Source organism: Dasypus novemcinctus, chromosome 3 (assembly GCF_030445035.2).
Source record: "Dasypus novemcinctus isolate mDasNov1 chromosome 3, mDasNov1.1.hap2, whole genome shotgun sequence".
NCBI classification, from domain to species: domain Eukaryota; kingdom Metazoa; phylum Chordata; class Mammalia; order Cingulata; family Dasypodidae; genus Dasypus; species Dasypus novemcinctus.
In genome coordinates, this window is record NC_080675.1 from 2828298 (window position 1) to 2850554 (window position 22257).

Consider the following 22257-nt stretch of genomic DNA (forward strand, 5'->3'; position numbering starts at 1 on the left):
ATGTATTAGCACTTCATACTTTTTTTTTACAGGCGAATAATATTCTATTTTATGTATTTACCATATTTTATGTGTTCATCTGTTTGATGTACACTTGGGTTGCTTCCACCTTTTGACAATTGGGAAAAATGCCCCTATGAACATTGGTGTACAAATACCTGTTCAGTTCCTTTTTTTTTCTTGTCTACTTGTGAGCCCAACAGGAAACCAGAAAGTGTGTACGTGGGCCTTGGGGGTGCTGGGCCTACCTTGTGCTTCCCTCTGGGGACTTGGACCCTCATTGCAATGATTTGTGCTACTTTTACACACATTTTCCACAAGTTTGTCACAAGAGCAAATTAGAAGCAATACATTAGCAGGGCAGGTGGGTACTAGGCAGCAGGGACCAGTGATAGGGTCAAGGCCACTGCCTCGACAAATGGAGGCTGGCAATTGCGAAGGCAGAGCTGCCTCCGGGTTGTACTACCTGGGCCACGGCTGGCCCCTTGAGATCTTGAAGCATTCCTCATTTTGCTTCTCGGGGTGCCAGAGAGCTCAGGTTAGGTCCCATTGTGTTCAGAAGATGCCCTGGAAGAAACAGTTCTACCCAGAGCTGTTATATTTGGGTCATATGGTAATTCTTTACTTAACTTTCTAAAGGAAATGACAAACTATTTTCCGTAGTGGCTGCACCATTCTACATTCCAACCAACAGTGAACAAGGGTTCCATGTTTCTCCACATCCTTTCTAATAATTGTTATTTTTCGTTTTTTTTAACAGTAGCCATTCTAGCAGGTGTGAGATGGTATCTCACTGTGGTTTTGGGTTTTATTAACCTAATTGCTAATGAATGCTGAGCATATTTTCCTGTACTTTTTAAGGTATGTCTTCTTCGAAGAAATGTCTGTTCAAGTCTTTTGCCCATTTTTTAAATGGATTGTTTCCCCTTTGTTGTTGAGTTACAGGATTTCTTTATATATTCTGGATATTAAACCCTGATAGGATATGTGATTTCCAAATAATTTCTCCCTTTAAGTAGGTTGTCATTTTACTTTCATTATAAAAAGTAAACACACCAAAGCTTTTAATTTTGATGAAGTCCCATTTACTTTTTTTAAAAAGATTTATTTATTTATTCCCCCTCCCCCCCAGTGTCTGTTCTCTGTGTCTATTTGCTGTGTCTTCTTTGTCTGTTTCTGTTGTTGTCGGCAGCACAGGAATCTGTGTTTCTTTTTGTTGCATCATCTTGTTGTGTCAGCTTTCCGTGTGTGTGGCGCCATTCCTGGGCAGGCTGCACTTTCTTTTGCGCTGGGCGGTTCTCCTTACGGGGCACACTCCTTGCGCGTGGGGCTCCCCTACGTGGGGGACACCCCTGCGTGGCACGGCACTCCTTGCGCTTATCAGCACTGCGCATGGGCCAGCTCCACACGGGTCAAGGAGGCCCGGGGTTTGAACCACGGACCTCCCATGTGGTAAACGGATGCCCTAACCACTGGGCCAAGTCCGCCACCCCATTTACTTTTTTGTTGTTGTTGCTTGTGCTCTGAGTATAAAGTTGAAGAAACCATTGCCTAACTCAGGGTCCTGAAGATGCTTCCCTACATTTTCTTCTAGGAGTTTGATAGTTCTCGCTCTTATATTTAGGTCTTTGGTCTATTTTGAGTTGATACCTGAGTAATGTATGAGATAGGGTTCCACCTTCACTCTTTTGCAAATGGAGATGCATTTTCCTAGCACTATTTGTTGAGAAACTGTTCTTACCCATTATAGCAGTTTGATATTGTTTATGAATTGCAAAAATAGATATTGGATTATGTTTGTAAACTGGTCTGTCCCTCTGGGTGTATTAGATTATATTGGATTCAGTTTTACTTGATTAAATAATGTTTAAGTCTTTGATTGGGCCATGTCAGTAGGACATTGCACCACAGAAACCGCACCACAGAGAAGGGAGATTGGAGTTCTGATGATGGAGCCCTGGGAAGTGAACACACAGAGAAGCAGATACATAAGGAAAGAGAGAAGGCTCTGTTAGACATAGCAGAGGCCCTGGGAAGAGAGATGAGCCATTTGCCTGATTGTTTACGGCTGGCCTTGTGGAGAGAGCAGAACTCAGCCCAGAGAGAAGTGTTTTCTCACCAAAGTCAGCTGCCACATATTGAAGCAAGATGTCAGGCAATCTCTGCCTTCCCCTCCAGGCTTTCTCTCAGGCTCAGCTGCCCCGCTTTCTTCCAATTTTCAGCTGCGAGCTGGCATGGGGCTTGTTCTTTCCTGACCTCCTATAGCAGTCTCGGTTGTTCCACTCTTTTCCCAAAGTCAGCTGTAAGCTCTCAGGCAAATGGTTCATCTCTCCCTGGGGTGGCTTCAGCTGTTTGAGCCTCTTCACCTGGCACGTTCAAAGCTGGCAGAGCTCTTTCTGCTGTGGCAGTCTGAATGAGTGTCTGTTTATATCAGACCCAGCAATGCTGGGACTCAACCTGAGTCATGCCTCACCTAAGTAGTCTAATATAAAGCCCTACATCAATCTTACCAAGTGATCCAATTAAAGTCCCCTCAACTGAAGTTGATACAATCAAAGGGTATCACACCCAGAGGAATAGATTAGTTTGTAAGCATAGTCTTTCTCTTTTGGGGATTCATAAAATGAAAGTCAGACTGCCACTGGTAGAATTGGCATCTTAACAGTTTTTAGTCTTCCAAGCCATAAACACGGAATATCCTTCCATTTATTCAGGTCTTGTTTGATTTCTTTTACCAGTGTCTTTTAGTTTCTGTGTTTGTGTCCTTTATACCTTGGATAGATTTATTCTTAGATATTGGATTCTTTTATTATTAATGGAATTTTTTTCTTGATTTCTTTAGATTGATCATTGCCTAATATTTAGAAACAGTACTGGATTTCACATGTTGATCTTGTACCCCACTACTTTGATAAATTTATTAATTAAAGCAGCTTCATTTTGGATTTTTCTGTATTTTCTTTATATAGGATCATATTACCACAGATAGGAAAATTTTACTTCTTCCTTTCCAGTTTGGGTGCATTTTATTTATTTCTTTTATTCATGAGTTAGCAATGGGTTTTTATATATACCCTTTATCGTGTTGGGGAAATAGCCTTCTTTTCCTAATTTTCTAAGGAAGGGTACTGGATTTTGTCAAATGCCTTTTCTTCATCTGTTGAGATCATCATGTGGTTTTTTGTTCTGTTAGTGTGGTCTATTACATTTATTGGTTTTCTTAGATTGAACCATCCTTGCATACCAGTCCTGCTTGGTCATAGAGGATAATTCTTTGATGTGCTGTTGGATTCAGTTTGATAGTATTTTGTTGATATTTTTGCAACTATATTAATAAGGGATATTGTTTGATAGTTTTCTTGGGGTATCTTTATCTGGCTTCGGTATGAGGGTGATCTTGGCCTCATAGGTATGAGTCAGGGAGTGTTCTCTCTTTTGAAGTTTTTTGGAAGTCTTTGAGCAGGATAGGTGTTAATTATAATTTCTTGGACTGCTTGGTGTAGAATTCCCCTGTGAAGCCATGTGGTCCTGGGGTTTTCATTATTGGGAGGTTTTTTATGACTGATCCCATCTTTACTTGTTATTGGTATGTTGAGAACATCTATTTCCTCTTGAGTCAGTATAGTTAGTTTGTGTGTTTTTAGGAATTGTCCATTTCATCTAGGTTAACCAATTTGTTGGTGAACAGTCATTCATATTTTCCTCTTTTATACCTTTTTATTTATTTATTTATTTAAAAAGATTTATTTCTCTCCCCTTCTCCCCCCCCCCCCCCCGCCCCAGTTGTCTGTTCTCTGTGTCTCTTTGCTGCGTCGTCTTTGTCCGCTTCTATTGTCAGCAGCATGGGAATCTGTGTTTCTTTTGGTTGCGTCATCTTGTTGTGTCAGCTCTCTGTGTGTGTGGTGCCATTCCTGGGCAGGCTGCACTTTCTTTTGTGCTGGACGGCTCTCCTTACGGGGTGCACTCCTTGCGCGTGGGGCACCCTAGCGCAGGGACACCCCTGCATGGCACGGCACTCCTTGTGCGTATCAGCACTGCGCATGGGCCAGCTCCACACGGGTCAAGGAGGCCTGGGGTTTGAACTGCGGGCCTCCCATGTAGTAGACGGACGCCCTAACCACTGGGCCAAGTCCACTTCCCTAGTCCTTTTTATTTCTTTGGGGTTGGTAGTAATGTCCCCCTTATCATTTCTGATTTAAGTTATATCCTGTCTTTTTTTCTTGGTCAGTCCAGCTAAAGGTTTGTGTATTTTACCTTTTCAGTGAACCAGTGTTTTGTTGAGTCTCTCTGTCTCTCTCTCTCTCTCTGTCTCTTTTATCTAGTTCATATATTTCCACTCTAATCTTTGTTATATCCTTCCTTTTGCTCACTCTGGGTTTAGTTCGCTCTTCTTTTTCTGGATCCTCTAGTTCTGAAGTAAGGTCTCTGATTTGCGATCTTTCTTCATTTTTAATGTAAGTGCTATGTATTTTAGAGCTTCAGATTTCTGTCTCAGCACTGCTTTTGCTGCATCCCATAAGTTTAGTATTTTGTGTTTTCATTTTCATTTGCCCCAAGATATTTCCTTATTTCTCTTGTGACTACTTCTTTTATCTATATTAGTTGTTGTATTAGTCAGCCAAAGGGGTGCTGATGCAAAATACCAGGAATCTGTTGGCTTTTATAAAGGGTATTTATTGGGGTAGATGCTTACAGTTACCAGGCCATAAAGCATGAGTTACTTCCCCACCAAAGTCTGTTGCCACGTGTTGGAGCAAGATGGCTGCCCGCATCTGTAAGGGCTTCCTGAGTTCCTCTCTTCCCAGGGCTTTCTCTCTCTGGGCTCAACTACTCTTATCTCCACAAGGCCACCTGTAGACTATCAGGTGAATGGCTTGTTTCTCTTCCTGGGGCCTTTTTTCTTTCCTCATGACCACTCTCCTCTGTGTTCTTACTTCCCAGGGCTCCAGCTGAAGACTTCAGCACCAAAAATCCAGCATCAAAACTCCAACTTCCCTTCTCTGTGGTGCAGTTTCTCTGTGAGTCCCCATCTACCAAGGGAGCAGGACTCAACATCCTACTGATATTGACCAATCAAAACCTTAATCATTATTTGATCAAGTAAAAGTAAAACCTCTGAATCCAGTGTACTCTCTTATGCCCAGAGGTACAGAACAGTTTACAAACATAATCCAGTATCTATTTTTGGAATTCATAAGCCATATCAAACCGCTACAGTTGTTTAAGAGTATGTTTAATTTCCACAAATTTGTAAATTTTCCATTTCTCCCTCTGTTAATGATTTCTAGCTTCATCCCATTGTGGTCTGAAGATACGTTGTATGATTTTTTTTTTTAAGTTTTTGAGACTTGTTTTGTGACCTCAGGTCTATCCTGGAGAACGATCCATGGACACTAGAGGGGAATGTATATTCTGCCACTGTTGGGTGAAATGTTCTATATATGTCTGTTTGGTCTAGGTAGTTTAGAGTATCTTACCCTTTTTGATCTTCTGTTTAGATGTTCTCTCTATTCAGAATGATGTTTTGAAATCTATTAAAATAGAATTGTTGATTTCTCTCTTTGTTGCTGTTTGTGTGTTGTTTTTTGTTTGTTTGTTTTTTTGAGGTACTGGGGCCAGGGCTTGAGCCTGGGACCTCATGTGGGGAGCTAGTGGTCATGTGGGGACCATTGAGCCTCACTGATTCCCCTGAGTTAGTGTTTTTGTTTTTCCCGTGTTTTGTTTTTGTGTTTTTAGGAAGCACTGCAACTAAAACTGGGCCCTCCCATGTGGGAAGCAGGCACTCAACTGCTTTAGCTGCATCAGCTCCCCTTAATTACTTTTTTTTAAAAGAGGTATTGGAGATCGAACCCAGGACCTTGTACATGGGAAGCAGGCACTTAGCCACTGAGTTACATCCTCTCCCCAAATTTCTCTCTTAATATCTGTCAATATTTGCTTCATATATTTTGAGGCTCTACCTTTAAGTGCATATATATTTATAATTGTTATATCATCTTATTGAATTGAATATTAGTATATAATGATCCTCTTGGTCCCTTGTAACAGTTTTGACTTAAAGTCTGTTTTATCTGATTTTAATATAGCTACTCCAGCTTTCTTTTGGTTAGTACTTGCATGGTATATATTCTTTGCATTCTTTCATTTTCAGCTGACTTATGCCTTTGATTTCAAGGTGAGACTCTTGTAAAAAAGCCTGTAGTTGGGTCATGCTTTTTTATCCACTCTGCCAGTCTCTGCCTTTTGCCTGGGGAATTTAAACCATTCACGTTTAAAATAATAAAGTAAATTATAATGCTAATAATGCAGGACTTTTTCTGCCATTTTGCTCTTTTTTGTTTGTTAAGTCTTATACCTTTTGACTCTCCATTCTTCTGTTACTGCCTGCTGTATTTATTTGTGTGTGTGTTGTACCATTTTGAGTTCCTCCTTTCTTTTTCACTATATTTTTCATGTAATTTCTTTGTGGTTACCACATGGTTAAAATTGAACATCCTAAATCTAGAGCAATCATTTGATGCCAACTTATCTTCAATAGCACATACAATGTTCCTCTACCTCTCTTTCCCCGTCCTTTTAAAAAATATTTGTTACAAATTGTGTGTTTGTACCTTGTATGGCCAAAACCATTGATTTATCATGCTTTTTATTCATTTGTGTTTTAGCACCTGTAAGTTAGAAGTGGATTTATATAACAATACAGTACAGTATGACACTACTGGCATTTATAATCTTTCCCACATGTCTTTCTTCCTTTGTGCTGGTTTGATCCACTTTCTAGTGGCCTTTCCTTTCAATCTGAAGAACTCTCTTTAGCATTGCTTGTAAGCTGGGTCTAGTGAAGAACTTCCTAGCTTTTGTTGATCTAGGAATGCTTTAATCTCTGCCTCATTTTTACATAACATCTTGTTGGATATAAAATCTTGATTGATGTTTATTTTCTTTCAGCACTTTAAATATTTCATTCTCCTGCCTTCTTGCCTCTATTGTGTCTGATGAGAAGTCAGCATGTAATCCTAGTGAGATTCCCTTATATGTAACTTGTTGCTTTTTTCTTGCAGCTTTCAATACTCTCTTTGTCCTTGGCATTGGACTGTTTTATTACTGTGTGTCCAGGTGTGGTTCTGAGTTTATCCTGTTTGGGATTCATTGGGCTTCTTGAATGTTCACATTCATATTTTTGTTAAATTTGGGAAGTTTTGTGCCATTATTTCTTTGACTATCCTTTCTGTCCCTTTCTCTCTCTTCTCTCCAGGGACTCCCATGATGCATATATTGGTATGCTTCGGGTGTCCCACAGGTGTCTTAGGCTCTGTTCATTCTTTGTATTCTTTTTTCTTTCTGCTCCTCAGCCTGAATCATGTCACTTGTCTTGTCTTAAAGGTCAGTGATTATTTCTTCTGCTACCTCCAGTCTGATGTTGAAACCATCTAGTGAATTTTTCATTCCACCCTTTGTGTTCTTCAGTTCCAGCAAATCTGGATTTACATATTGTTGATTCACTGTTCTCCACATATCTTTTAGTTCTTTCTCTGTGCTGTCCCCAGAGTCTGGTCCTCTTCATTGATGGTTTCCAGATTTTTATCTTGTCCCTTTGGGTGGGCCATCATTTTCTCTTTCTTTGCTATATAATATTGCATTGCATACTGCACATTTTAATATTTTAAAGTGTTTCCTCTGGGAATTAGTGCCTGGGCTGTCCAAGTTTGTATGGAGCTATTGATATGACAGATTTTCTTGAATGCCAAGAGAATTCAGAGAATTCAGACTGAGCCAAATCAGAACCAACAAACCAAGGCTAAAAGTATCTTTCACTCTTTTGTAAATTGGCTCTACTTTGGCTGGTGGTCTCCTTCAGAGCTCAGCCCTCCTGTCTCCCTTCCACATGTTTTTTCAGGGCCATTTCCTATGTTTTCTGAAATACCTGTGCCTTAATAGGCCTCCCTTAAGGAATTAAACTTCCCAACAAAAGTTTACAATGGTCATCTCATTTTCAGTGAGACCTGATTAGTTCCTGAGGATTTTCATCTTCACAATTTGTTTCCCTCAAAAGTTTTCAACTCTGCCAATCTTTTTAAGTTGGACTACTTCATTAGTAAGTGCTGTACAGCTGGTTTTATGCTAGTAACTCACCTATCCAGATTGTACCTAGTTTGCAGGCATAAATAGATGCTTCTAAATGGAAGGAAATAGCAATGAAGTGTGTGCGTGGAGTTCTTATTCTTTTGCACAAAGGAGTGCCCACTGAGCCTTGCTAAGGCACTGTTCAGACACACTTTATTCATGACGGTAGCAGGCTTGGCTGTTGGTTTCTAAGACCTTAGCTGATAAAGAACACTGTAGGTGTGACGAGAGAGATGACTAAGGGGGATTACAGGCAGTGCAGCCTGTGAGTGGGACCCTGCTTGGGAGCACACAGTGTGGGCATGCTGTGGGCCATGTCAGGGTGGGTGCACCGTGGCCGCCCCAACCACCGGGCCCCAGGAAGCATATGTGTAATGATGGCCCACCCAGCGCAGTCTGGAGGGCGTGGGGAGGGGCACTGGTTGAGCCTAGACTCTGCCACTCCTCAGCTGTCTTCTTCAGCCCCTCTGGGCCTCCAGCTCCACATCTGTACAGTAGGTGTTAGAAGCACCCACTGTCCAGGATTATTGTGGGGGTGAAATGGGAGGATGCAGATAAATTTAAGTGCTCAGCACATGTTAGCGCTTGGATTACTTGGATGATGTTACTGTGTGGTGTATGATGTTTAGAGGCAGGAAAGTAAATAATTCACTGGAGGACCTCTTTGTTCCATGCCTCTACATGCCAGGAGACACCTGCATGTGGCCGCTGGTGGCAAAAGGTGTGGGAGTCGTTGTCTACCAGTCAGGGGTTAATGTCGTGATGGAGACTTGAGCCAGTGAAGGATGGACTTACGTGCCCTCAGGTGGCACGGACACCACGACAGGTGTTAGTAGTGGTGGAAGGCTCCTTCCGGTTTGAAGGGGTCTGGGGACTCTGGAAGGACTTTCTGGAAGACGTGGCATTTGAGCCGTACCTTGAATTATGGCTGACGGCTAGCAAATTGAGGGCCAACTATGTGCCTGACGGTTTTCTGAGCATATGAAATATATTGACTCATTTGATTCTCACAGCAGTCCTTTGAGGTCAGTTCTGCTGTTATCCCCATTTTTATAGTCATAGAGACTTAGGCATAAAGAAGTAAACTTGCCCAGGGCTCCACTCCATGGCTCCTCATGGCACTGTGAAGAACACGAAAGCGTGGAGGTGGGAAAGCGAGAGGGAGGAGCGGGCGTGGGGCGCTTAGTACAGACAGGAGGGTCTTCAGAGGAGGGAGTGCCTGAGCCCTCCTGGACAGCATGCGGCACCAAGGTGTTTTCAGCCCAGCAGGTGGTAGGTAGCGTTATTAACGAGTGTGATTCAGACCAAGTTTTGGTGCTTAAAAGGTCCGATCTTTATTTGTGTAGGAAATTTCACTTTCCTTAGCTGCTCTCTTCCAGGGTTCATGGCAATTACAGTGTCATTGTGGTTATATGAAAATGTGCTAAACTAGCATTTGTGTTCCAGGTTGCTGTTGTCAAAATGAAGAGCACTGAAAGAATTTATGCAATGAAAATCCTCAACAAGTGGGAAATGCTTAAAAGAGCAGAGGTAAGTCCAGAAAGTCCCATAAAAAACAATAAACTGGGGTTTTACGTGACAGGAAAGTGACAGGGAGGCCCAGCTGGTAGAAAGGGCGGCTCCTTGCACAGGCGTGGCCTTCTTCCCTTGCCAAGTGCGAGCTGCTTTTTGTTCCTCAGGTCTTACCTCGGCATCCATGGCTCTCTGTGTTTGCACTGTTCTTTATCCTTCGGCCAGCCAGTCTGCTGATTGTTTACCCTTGAGGTATCAGCCAGATTTTTGTTTACTGTAAAAGTAAACTGAAATCTTGACAGAAGTTTAAATGTTTATAGCAGTTCTGCTCCATGTTCCCCCTCTAGGGGGAGAATGAAGATTATAAATAAAAATAGATGACTGCTGCGTGGCACTCTTGGGTTCACCTTTTCTGTGTTCCTTGTCTGCCCCGGTGGCTGTTCCATGTCCTGGCCCTGTTCCTCCAGCCCCCGCTTAGCCCAGGGTCAGACCACGTGGGCCTGGGCCTTTCCTCTGGCAGCTCCCCTGGGTTCTGCCTGCCTCCGCCCTCCTTGTCCTTCCCGCCCTCTCTGGCCGTGAAGCCCCTTCCTTCCCAAGGACGATGGCCAGCCGACCTCCTGGTTCCATCCTTTCGAATCTGCTCTCTCAGTTATGCTCTGGCCCTCTCGTCTGGCTCTGTCGCTCTACAAGAATGCATGCCCCCTCCTCCGGCCCTCACCTCCACCATGTCTGCATGGGGGTCACACTCGCCCCCATTTCACTCTGGAGTGGGCAGAGAGTAGTCTCTGCCTGCAGGGGCTCCCTCCACAGCTGAGGGCAGGCGCTTCCTCGGGCTAAGGGCCTCCTGCTCCCAGCTCCACCAGCCTTTTAGCACCTGGCCTCCTGGACTTCGCCCCAGCACTGGTTGCCATTGGCTGCCACCTCCTTCTGAAAATTTCTTCTTTGGTTTCTAGCCTTTCTCAGCACACCACTCAAAACCATCCTCATTCTCCCTCAAGTCCCTTCCTGTATAAATTTAGGAGGCACTTTCCTCTTTCGTTTTGGAATTCTTATCTGTTCTGCTGATGATGGCTGCCCCCTTGTACAGATAACTCTAGAGCAGGGATTCTTAACCTTTTCTGTTCCATGGACCCCTTTGCCAGTCAGGTGAAAACCACGCACCCCCTACTAAGTCCATCCTATACTGTGGATTATTTAATAAATATATCACACCCACAGCAACACATCCCCACAAGAATAATGTGTTTTTTTTGTTTTTTTTTCTTTATTTCATTGCAGGCTCACAAACCCCTGGCTAAGAACCCCTGCTCCAGAGACCATGTGTTTAGGTCTGGTCTCTCTCCTAAGCTTTGAATTTCGGTTAACTTAGCGGATGTTCTCATTTAGCCTCCCCCTGACACCTCAGGTTCCTCATGTCTAAATCATGCGTTGCGTGTTCTCCTTTCCCATCGGTCCCGTTTTCCTCCTCTGCAGTGGTGCCCAGCGCACCCCTAGACTTGCTGCTCAGTCAGTGCTCAGTGGCGGCTGGGTGAGTGCCGTGGTGCAGCCACCTAGGCTCGGAGCATGGCGTCCACGCTGCTTGCCCCACCTGCCTCCCCTGCTGAGCCTTCCTGCCCAGCCGCTCGTCCTCCCTGCTGTCTTCCTCCTCTCGGCCTGCAGCCTGCCTCTTCCCCTCCAGCCTGCTTAGCCCAGCCCAAGCAGCTGTTCTTCTCGTCACCGCCTGACCTCTGGGAACACGTGAAGCTCAGTGAAGCACTTGGGGGGCACAGAGTAGTCACTGGTGCCTGGAAGCGGTGGAGGCCTGAGGTGTGCTGGGCAGGGAGCGCTAGTGCCAAACCCTGTCCAAGACTGTTTTTACAGGAGCGATTGATTTATGAAGGAAGACAGTTAAGCCACGTTTCATGCAATTTATATTAATGAGTATAAAATATGTGTGTGTATATTTAAATTTCATAGATTATGGAAGTCCTGTGGTTACAGAGAGGCAATTCTCAGCATATTAGTTGATATTTATCCAGATTTAATGGTGGAGCTGAGGTAGTGCTTTCATTTTCAATTTTAAAAGAGTGAATGTTGCCAATTTACTTTGACTTATGGTTATACAGATCTTATCTAATGGGCATACTGAGAAAAGTCTGAGAGTGTCTGCTAATCGTACATCCTAGAATGTATGTAAAACAGGATATATTATGGATATATAATTCTGGGTTTGGGTAATTTATGTTTCTTATTTAATAGTCTTATTTAAACATTAGATTTTATAATATCAACTTTTAAAAGCTTAGCAGCATAACATAAACAAGAAGTTGGGTAGTAGAAAAGGTGCTAAATGTAGTAGGCACAACTTGTAGACCAGAGTAGGTTTTTTCCCATCTTTTTTGGTCATAAAAAGTATTAAAAGTTTTTCTGTCCTTTTAAAAAAATAAAACTGCTGGAGTAATATGCCTATTCAGTATCTGTGGGTCACCATGCTGAAGATCGCATTTAAGAACAGGTTTTTATTCTAAAAGTCTGGTAGGCAGATTCTTGAGGACTTGGAGAGCATCTCCTTGCGTAAAATGTGCTGCAGATGCTCCTGGTCCCTGGCCTCTTTGACTCGTGACCCAAGGCCAGCCCTGTGAGCATGGTGCTGCCCAGCTGGAGCCGATTCCCGGGTCTTCTTTCTGCCAGACCTTCACCAGGCCCCGGGGTGCTGGGGTCGCCACTGGTAGAGGGGTCATGGTGACTCTGGAAGGACTTGTCTCTGGGCATCTGGACATTGGCGAGCTGATGCCGAGCAGGGGAGGAGGCTTCTGTCTGCCGTGGGTTAGTACCATTGGGATGCACCCGTCTCCATCTTTGTTTTGAAACAGTAGAACACAGATGTTGTAAAGGTCACTCAAGTGGGAGGATGCAGGTGAAACGTAGTCTAGTGTCTTGCCATGACAAGCCCTCAGTAAGTAGTGTTTTGTTTTTGTTACGCTTTCCAGCTTTGAAATAGAAAGAAGAGTTGAAGTCATATTCTATTACATGCTAAATAAAGAGAAAGGTTTTTTTTAAATATGCCAGAGACCTGGGTAGATGCCTCCCATGCATGCATTAAGGAATTTTTTTAGCCCCAGCAGCCTTTTACCCATCTGTTGCCAGCTATTGGTCTTCATGGGAGAATCCTGTTAGAACCATGTGATCAATATACTGTGAATAAATCATGTTTCTTAAAAATAACTGACTCAGATCAGTAAACAGGAGGCCGCCTTGTCCTGCCAGCCACGAGCTGCCCACAGGTGGAACACAGCAGAGGGGCGGAACCTGGGGCAGCTTACACCACGGTGGTCGGTGGTCGCTTGAGCTGCCAGGTGGTGGTGCTGGGGGGAGGGGCCCAGGTGGGTGGCTGCTGCTGCACTCCACTCACGTGCTGGCTGGCAGGTGGCCCGGGGGGAAGCAGGCTCTCAGGGGCCCTCGGTGTGTGCTTGGGAGGTGGGGGTGGAGCAGCAGAGGCGGGCAGGGGTGCCCAGCCTTTCGGTGACTGGAGGCTGGTGGTGCCTGGAGGCAGAGGGTGAGGAGGGCAGGGCATGGTCTCTAGGCCCTCAGTGCGGTTGGGAGTATGCTCTGCAGGCTGTTTCCAGATAGACACAGACCAGGTATCCCCTTTGCTCACATCTTACAGACAGCTTGTTTCCGAGAAGAGCGTGATGTGCTGGTCAACGGCGACTGCCAGTGGATCACCACACTGCACTACGCCTTCCAGGACGAGAACCACCTGGTACGTGCACCCACTCCCTCTAGCGTGGATGGTGACAGCCCGGAGCTGACCTTTGTCAGCATGCCTGCTTGACGGATAAAACTGAGGGATTGGTTTTAATGCAGTCATTACCACATGGGGTCTTTTAAAAATGTGCTTATGAAGTTATTTCTTCTGTTTTTCTCTAATCACTGGATAACCAAATGATTTTGTTCATGGAATTTACCACCTTTTTTTTTTTTTGCTCCCCATATTCCTTTTTTTCTTTTTAAGGAGGTGCTGGGGATTGAATCTGGGACCTCATACATGGGAAGCAGGTGCTCAAACCACCGAGCTACACCTACTGCCCTGGAGTTTATTACTTTTAAAATGTTCTCCTTCTTGAATGACCTATAAGTGTAAGAAGCTGCTGTGGGGTGGGGGGCGTGCGTGGGGTATGTGTCTCCCTCGTTTGCCGAGGGCCGTGTTAGAGGGTGCTCTGTGCAGGGTCTGCAGGCTTGTGTGCGGTAGATGGGCCACCTCGGGGGGCCTTCCAGAAGGTAGTTTTGTTTGCATGTTGTCACCTTTTATGGTTGGTCTTGGACTTGGACTTAATCTCCTTACTGAATAATCATCGTTGTGGTCCCTTTTAATGAGCATGGCTGCCTAGTGAAACACATGCCAAGCCACCTAGTTTTATAAGCAAAAAGGAAATCAAACCTTTGGTCCCAGGCACTGAGTGGCTCACAGCTCTAGTAGTTGAGCACCTCTAATTCCGGGGATGAACATCCAGGTTTGTGCAAACCTAAGCAAGGCCCGCGTGTCGGCTCTGGTGGACAGGACCTGTGTAGCTGACGCTCGTCTCGGGTTGACCCCCTCACAGGCTCTGGCTGTGCCTCTCCAGGGCATCCAATCACACTCTCACTCTGAGGCCCCTGGCAGCTGTACCTTAGCGTACGGCAAGCTCAGCAACCTGGGACTGCCTTTGTTTATCTTAAAAGAATCTTTCAGACATCAAGGGAATCTCTTAGGTTTCCAGGTCCAGGATTTTGGAAATCAGTTTGTTACAACCTCAGTTTGTTACAACCTTTTATATAGAAATTTAAAAGCTGTCTGTTTTGGCAGAGGGGCAGCTGGCACCTGTCCAGCACGTGTGATGTGTCAGACCCTGGGCTCTGTCTTCCTGGTGACCCTGGATTTGGCAGGCAGACGTGTCACAGCTTCTAGATGCACAGAGGCCCAGGAGCAGCTCCAGGGCCCCCTGTCCCAGAGCTGGCTGCGGAGCCCAGTCCTCCAGGGGCGACTCCACGTAAAGCCTGTGGCTTCCGGAAGCAGCGCCCCTGCTTGGAGAACTGAAGGGGCTCTCCCTGATTCACTTGCCATTTTAGTCACAACCGGATGATGTCTCCAAAGAGCTTTAAGCAATAAGGATCTGTATGGAGGAAGATAACTCTTTCATTTTGTTTCTGATATTTTCCTGAAATGAGCATCTTGTGCTGCTGTATGAAACATTAGGAATTACCAGGTTTATCCTCAATTCCAGCACATCAATTAGAAATTCCTGCACAGAAGCAGTCTTCTTTTCTGAGAAATGGATCTTGAGTTTTTGGAGTTGCCCCTTTAGAAGTACAAGGAAAATTGAGCTTTGACGCTTTCTAGAATGTGCATGTGGGTCCAGTCACTGGCATCTGTCTCTGGGTTTGGTGCCTTCCTCTGCTGCCCATGAACGAGCAGGTGTGCTCAGGCAAGCACCTCGCCTCTCTGGGATGAGCGCAGCCGCACCTGCCAGCCCATCATGGGAGCTGGTGCCCACCTGGTGCCCACTCCAGGATTGTTGGGTTGCAGTTTTGGTCATTGTTTTTAGTACCCAACACCTCACAAATCTAGTTCATGGTATAATTTTTTATTGCAGATACCTAAACTTGGAGTATCATGAAAATGACACCTGTTTCACCAGTAACTGAGAGGGTGTTGCCTTGTTGATTAAACTCAGAATTCAGCATTGCATGGCAGAGGAAATAATTGGTTCAGTTCTTATTCCCAAAATATGTTTCTGCTTGTCTGCCTTATAAGCCCTTGCAGTTTACTTTTCCTATAAACTTGTTTTTCAGGGGACCATCAGTCAGGTTTAGCGCTGCTGTAATGCATGTTTGCTTTCCTTTTAGATTTCTAGGTAGACACAGAACCCACTGAGGATCATCTAGATGCTGTGCGTGACGCGTGCCTTCTGCTTTCTTTTGGGGCCTGGTGTGTGTCCACTCTTATGTAAGCAGAGGCAATCCCACAGGCTTTAGGCCTCGGCCGCTCGTTCACCTGCTCTCCCCTCAGCCCACGGGCATCCGTCCATGGATGCTGCGCGCATGTCCTGTTCGCCTTTGTCCGCTCTCTCCACTGTCCCCTGATCCTACCCTAGTGCGTCACCCTCAGCTCCTGCCTGACCCCTGTGACAGCCCCTCAGCCCTGCTCTTGGTCCCACTCTTGCCTCTCACCCTCCCAGCGTCCTCCACAGAGCAGCAGGCAGGCGGCGATTTCACAAGCGTAAAATCAGGCTGTACCTTGGTTCCTGTGTGAGATGCACCTGTGGCGCCACTGCTCGGCGAGTGGCGCCCTTGTCCCGACTGTGGCCAGGCTGCTTCGGTTTCTCCAGCTTGCCACGCTCACCCTCCTCTTGGCCCTTTTCGTGTGCTGTCCCTTTGTCTGGGAAGTGATCCCTGGGCCCTCACACTGAAAAATTTTGGTGACTTAAATTTCTTGTGTTACATGCCTAAATACCTCTTACTTTCATCAGTGGTTGATTATTTCTAGAGCAAATGCTTCAAGAACCAGGTTCTCTGCATTCGACCACACTGGGCAGTCATCCAGCCCGAGGCTCTACGCCTTTCCGCTGCCCACCCCCCGGCGGTCTCCGTTTCCTGCACCTCATTCTGCAGGGAAGTTCGGCCCTTAATTGCCCAGTTTGGTGTTGACTAAATAATCTCTTCTCTCCTCTTTTCTCCCCAACTTTAGTACTTAGTCATGGATTACTATGTGGGTGGCGATTTACTGACCCTGCTCAGTAAATTTGAAGACAAACTTCCAGAGGATATGGCAAGATTCTACATTGGGGAAATGGTGTTGGCCATCGATTCCATCCATCAGCTTCATTATGTGCACAGGTAACCAGCTTCTTAGTTTTTGTGGAACCACTTTCATTGTCAAAATACTCCTTTCCAAGTTACTTGGGTCCTGGACACCAGGCCACAGGCACCCTGGAAGCCCTGGGTCAGGGAGGCCTGCCCTGGGCCTGCCACAGTGCAGCGATGCTCCCATGTCACTGCCCTGACACCCCAGCACCCGGTGCCTGGCAGGTGCCACTGTCGTCACCATTGTATGATGACGCCTGAGAGACGCCACCTTGTGTTGGGCATTTTGTGGCCCTGGGGCTCCTGCGGGTCCTGATGCTGCCCGTGGTGCTTCCTCAGCCCTTTCCTCTGGCCCGCGTTGACCCATGGAGGGCCACGCACAGAGTACACGGGGAAGCCTGGCCTGAGGACGGGGCTTTCGTCTCTGCAACACGACGGACTGGAGTTCAGTCCCTGAGTGCTGTCTGCCGAGGCGTCTCCACGTGGGAGAGAGGTGTGAAGCTGGCCCCTCCTGGTACTGCAGGCTGCAGCTGTGCTTCTGCATTCGTCTCATTCTGGTACTTGGGCTCAGACTCAGTCCTCTGTTTTACTTTGGTTTTTTCCTCAAAATAATTTCATGTAAAGAGTTTTTTAAAAGTGAAATAGTGGGGAACGGATATAGCTTGAGTGGTTGAGCGCCTGCTTCCCATGTATGAGGTCCTGGGTTCAATCTCTGGTACCTCCTTAAAAAAAAGTCAAACATTTCTATGGGGCTTATAATGAAGAATGCTGAGTCTCTACGCTGATTTCACTCACCACAGGTAACAATTAGAAACGTTTTTTAGTTGTGTTTTTTTTTTTTCTTTTCAATTTTTGCCTTCACATTTCTAAAATAAAATTGGTTTATGTTGCTATTTTCTTAACTTCTTTTGGTATAGATAACATCTATTACAATGAAGATTTTACTTACATAAACACATCATAATCAAAGGCACTGACACATCCACAACTCGAGTGCACAGTCCTCAGCCCCCTTCCTGTACGTACTCTCAGACCCTCTCTTCTCTCTCTGCCGTCATCTTCCCAGTTAGTAAAATAACAGCCTTTGCTTCAATCAGTATTTGGTATTGATAACATGATGACTGTGTGGCCATTAGTTACAAATGAGTCTTAGAGTATGTAGTGGTTATCTTTCTTATGTAACTTTTTTCTCTGGCATTAACAATTGCCTTGCCTTTTCATTAGCTTCCTTTTCTATGTAGCTGCCACTGCTCATCCCTAAGTTGTATGGATGAATCACACAGCTACATTCAGACCTACCAGGTCATCCCAGGCCTTCGCCTCCAGCACCTTCCACAGCCTTGCTCCTTTCTGCTTGGGTTACTCTGTGGACTTGCTGCGTTCCTTTCGTTCTAAGATCTCGCTCACATGAAGGGGTTGCCAGCTCGTCCCTCTGACATTGGATCCCTTGTTTTCTGAAGCACACGAAAGAGGACACTCTTTCTTGCTTCAGTCTTTGGAGTTTGTAGCACATTTCTCCAGTAGTTTCTGGAAAAGGAGGGCCTGTGATGTTATCTTTTTGAGATCTTTGTTCCCTGCACAGACATAATGGACGGTTCACTTGGTTTGGGATTTTGGAGGGAGATCTCCTTCCTGGGACCCTGCGGTGCACGCCTCCCGCCTTTGGTGGTGCTGCCCAGGAGCCACAGCTCGGTGTTGGGATCTGCCTTCTTTCCCGGGATTTTCTTTCTATCCCTGGCATTTTGAAGGGTCCTGATCCTGCCAGGAGAGGGGAAGACATGGTCGCTGGCCCAGGGAAATGTACTATAAAGAGTTACTGGCTGTGGCAGGGAGGTGCAGTAGCAAGGGCCAGGCCCCTGGGAAGTAGGAGGCCCCTGAGGAGGTTGTCAGGACAGCAGACAGGGCCGGGGTCTTGGTGCTTGGAAGACGGGCTGCCCCGGGGACTGGTTGGAGAGCTTCTTCTGGAACTTACCAGAAACTCTTCCTCCTGGTATTGGGGAAAGCTGTACCAGTTTGGTGTCTTACCAGGGGCAGTCCGCCGTGAGACCATCTGGTGGGGGACCCAGAGGCTGCTGTGCCCTGCAGGAGCCTGCCCTGGGGGAGCTGGTGGGGAGCCCTGGCCTGGCTCAGGTCCCAGCACCCTTACTGAGAAGCCACACGTGGGGGTGCGGAAGAACTCCGTACAGGTCCATTTGCACTGAGCGGGCAGCAAGGGTGGCTGTGGGGGCGCAGGCGGTGGCGTGATGCTCGCTCTTCCCTGGTGCTAGGCCTTGGGGAGCCTTGGACCTTCGCTCCCGGCAGCGTTGCTGTTTTCGAACTTCCTCCCCGCTCGATCGGCTCTGTCCTTCCCAAGTCCTGTTTTCCAGATGTTGGACTCCTTATACTCAGCCTCTCATTTCTGTCTTTTTTCCTATCTTTTCCCGTCTTTGTTTTTGTTCTAATTTTGGAAGAATTCCTCAACTTTATCTTCTAGGCCTCATAATAAATTTTCTCTTTTTCTTATATATGTTATGTACTAGGCTTTTTTTCGTCATTCTCTAAAATAATAAAAAGCATCCTGCTCCAGCTTCACGATTGTAGACTTCTCTGCCTCCGAGGCTGCCAACTGTCCAGGTGTGTTTCCTCCAGGTGCTCTGGACTTGGTCTGTGACTTCCATGTTGGAGACTCTTCTAAGACGAGTGCCGTCCAAAGCCTGAAAGAAGAGCTGGACTGGAAGCCTGTGCATGGGCAGTGATCCATGGGGAGAGGCCAGCGTGGGACTGGCTGCTCTGCCCAAGGCCCCAAATTCATGGTCCATAGGTCTTTGCTCTCAGCCTTTCCTTCCCAGGGGAAGGCAGGGCGGGGAGGGGCTGCTGCAGGTGCATGCCTGACTGCCAACCTGGAGGAAGGCTGGGTCTCCACCCTACAGTGCTGGCACTGTGCCCTGTGCCAGCTTTCCTTACCACACTGCCCCTGCCTCAGATGTCCCCAGGCTCTGCAACTGAAGATTCCCCGGGGCCAGCACATCTCCAGTCTTTCTTGAGGGCTTATCCTCTTTTATAGAAACTTAGCATGTCCTCTGGTGCTAGCTCTGCCCACAGTGGGACTCAGCGCCCCATTTCTGAGCATTTCTGGAGTTCTATGACATGCAATCTTCAGTCTCCACCTCCAGGCGCTTGACCGTTAGCTGCCCAGCTCTGCTTATTCTGCTACCACTTGGCCTCTGCTTCATCGTTCATCCTTGTGAATTTGACTTTTAAAAATTCCTCTGTACTAGAAGCTTTGGTGGAATTAGAGGAGGGAGCAGAAAAAAACGTGTGGTAGTCGACTTGCCCTTCACCACAGGTTAGTCCTGGTGGTGTTTGGGGTAAGTCTCCAGTTCGTCATGTGCCCTTCATGGCCCCCTGCTTAGGTTAGAACTGTGGCCCCAGAGACACAGTGGAGGCAGGCAGCTGGTGTGTAGACCCAGCTTCTCAGCCCTCGGGGCAGAGAGGATGGGAGGTAGCCTTCTTGCTTTAGCGGGCATGCTCACTAGCCTCTGTGCCCTTCAGGTGATGCTGGCCTGTGCCGCAGGTGTGCAAATGCAGGCTCTCGGACACATAGGCAGGGTGCTGGAGCCCTGGCCTGGTGGTCTGGTCATGTAACCCTTCCTGCAGCGCCTTCTCAGCTTCTATCAGAGGCCACCCCCCACCCCTTGGTCCTGGCCCATGTTCCTGGACATGTTGCCAGGCTGGCTGCAGAGGGTCAGGGGCAGGAGGCATGGGCCCTAGCCCGGCCCCCCTCTGAGGGCACTCCATTCCACCAGCACCTTGTCGCACCTGCAGACCGGAAGATAGGCCACCTCCCTGACACCCCTGCCCTCAGGGCTGAACCTCTGGGGCCTGTCGGGAGATTTTCCTGAGCAGTAATGGTTCTTCCTCTATGGTGGTGAACTGTTTACATCACACTCCTCAGTCTTGCTGTGCATGTTGCCCCACTGCTAGGTGAGGAAACTGAGGCCCAGAGATGTTGACCAGCTTGCCACGGGCCACATGGCTAGTAGGCCACAGAGTCAGGTCCAGAACACCTGCTGCTGATTACAATGCTGTGCCTTGCTGTGCACCCCTCACTGCGCCTTGCACTGCACCACCCCACCCTGTACTGCACCCCCACACTGCACCATGCCTCTCCCCATACCCTGCATTGCACCCATACCCCACACTGCATCTAAAGGGAGCATATGAGTGACCAAGAACAGCATCGGTTTGAAGACAAGGAATCTTCAGAGAATAAAATAGTCTTGGAGAAGAAAACAACAGTAAGCTCAGTAGAAAAGATGGAGGATAAAATAGAGGCAACCTGGCAAGGATAGGAAATGGGAGCACAGAGCAGGTGATCCGAGGTGGTCACGGGGTGTTGGTGTGATCTGGGGTGAAGCCCTCCTCCCCTGGCACTCAGCACTCAGCCTTCTGCAGGAATGACCCATTTGCTGGTGGCACGGCGGGAAACTCCACAGGGCGAGCGCACAAAAGCTGTGTGGTTCTATACTTACCTTCTGAGGAAGGTAATCACTCCATGTCTCAGCAACTTCTTTTGCTGCCAAACTATTCCATAGCAGCTGTGCCATTTTACATTCTGACCATTGAATGAGGACTCCTTGTTTCTCCACATCCTCTCCAAAACTTGTTATTTTTCATTTTTGAATGGTAGTCATTCTAGCAGGTGCGAGATGGTATCTCACTGTGGTTTTGATTTGCGTTTCCCTGATGCCTAATGATAGTCATGTTCTTTTAAAGGTATATCATCTTTGGAGAGGTGTCTATTCAACTCTTTGCCCATTTTAAAAATTGGTCTGTTTCTCTTTTTGTTGTTGATTTGTAGGGTTTCTTTATGTATTTTGGATATTAAACCCTTATCAGATACATGATTTCCAAATATTTTTTCCCCCATTCTGTAGGTTATCTTTTTATTTTCATTATGAAGTCCTTTGCAGAAAAGTTTTAAATTCTGATGAAACCCTTTTTGTATTTTTTCTTTTCTTGTTCATGCTTTTGCTATAAAGTCTAAGAAGCCATTGCCTAACACAAGGTCCTAAAGACGCTTCCTTATGTTTTCTTCCAGGAGTTTTATAGTTTTGGTTCTTATGTTTAGGTCTTACATCTTTTTTTTTTTTTTTTTTTTTTAGATTTATTTATTTCTCTCCCCTTCCCCCTGTTGTCAATTCACTGTGTGTTGTTTTGTGTCCATTTGCATTATCCAGCAGCACTGGGTAACTACATCTCTTTTTTGTTGCATCATCTTGCTGCATCAGCTCTCCGTGTGTGCAGCGCCACTCCTGGGCAGCGCACTTTTTTCACATGGAGTGGCTCTCCTTCCAGGATGCACTCCTTGCACGTGGGGCACTCCTATGCAGGGGTGCCCCTGTGTGGCACAGTACTCTTTGCATGCATCAGCACTGTGCATGGGCCAGCTCATCACACGGGTCAGGAGGCCCTGGGGATCGAACCCTGGACCCTCCATATGGTAGATGGACACTCTGTCGATTGAGCCACGTCTGCTTCCCATATTTTTTAGTTCATTTTTGTATATGGTTTGAGGGAAGGGTTCATCTTCATTCTTTTGAATATGGACATCAGGTTTTCCCAGCTCCATTTGTTGAAGAGACAGTCCTTTCCCAGTTGAGTGGACTTGGCACCCTTGTCAAAAATCAATTGGTCTTAGATGTGAGTTCTTATATCTGAACTCTTGGGTCAGTTCCATTGGCCTAGATGTCCTTGTGCCAGTACCATACTGTTTTGATTACTATAGCTTTGTGATAACTTTTAAAATCAGGAAGCAGG

The 22257-nt window shown here is 46.4% G+C and overlaps 1 protein-coding gene across 2 annotated transcripts in view; it reads left to right on the forward strand.

Moving 5' to 3' along the window:
• Positions 1–22257, forward strand: part of CDC42BPB (CDC42 binding protein kinase beta) — a 153130-nt gene that overhangs the window by 83911 nt on the left and 46962 nt on the right. For both annotated transcript variants that reach the window (XM_058291275.2, XM_058291279.2), the window contains exons 3-5: positions 9571–9654; positions 13283–13378; positions 16343–16491. In XM_058291275.2, coding sequence (XP_058147258.1) covers positions 9571–9654; positions 13283–13378; positions 16343–16491 — 329 coding nt within the window. The remainder of the gene's footprint in view (positions 1–9570; positions 9655–13282; positions 13379–16342; positions 16492–22257) is intronic.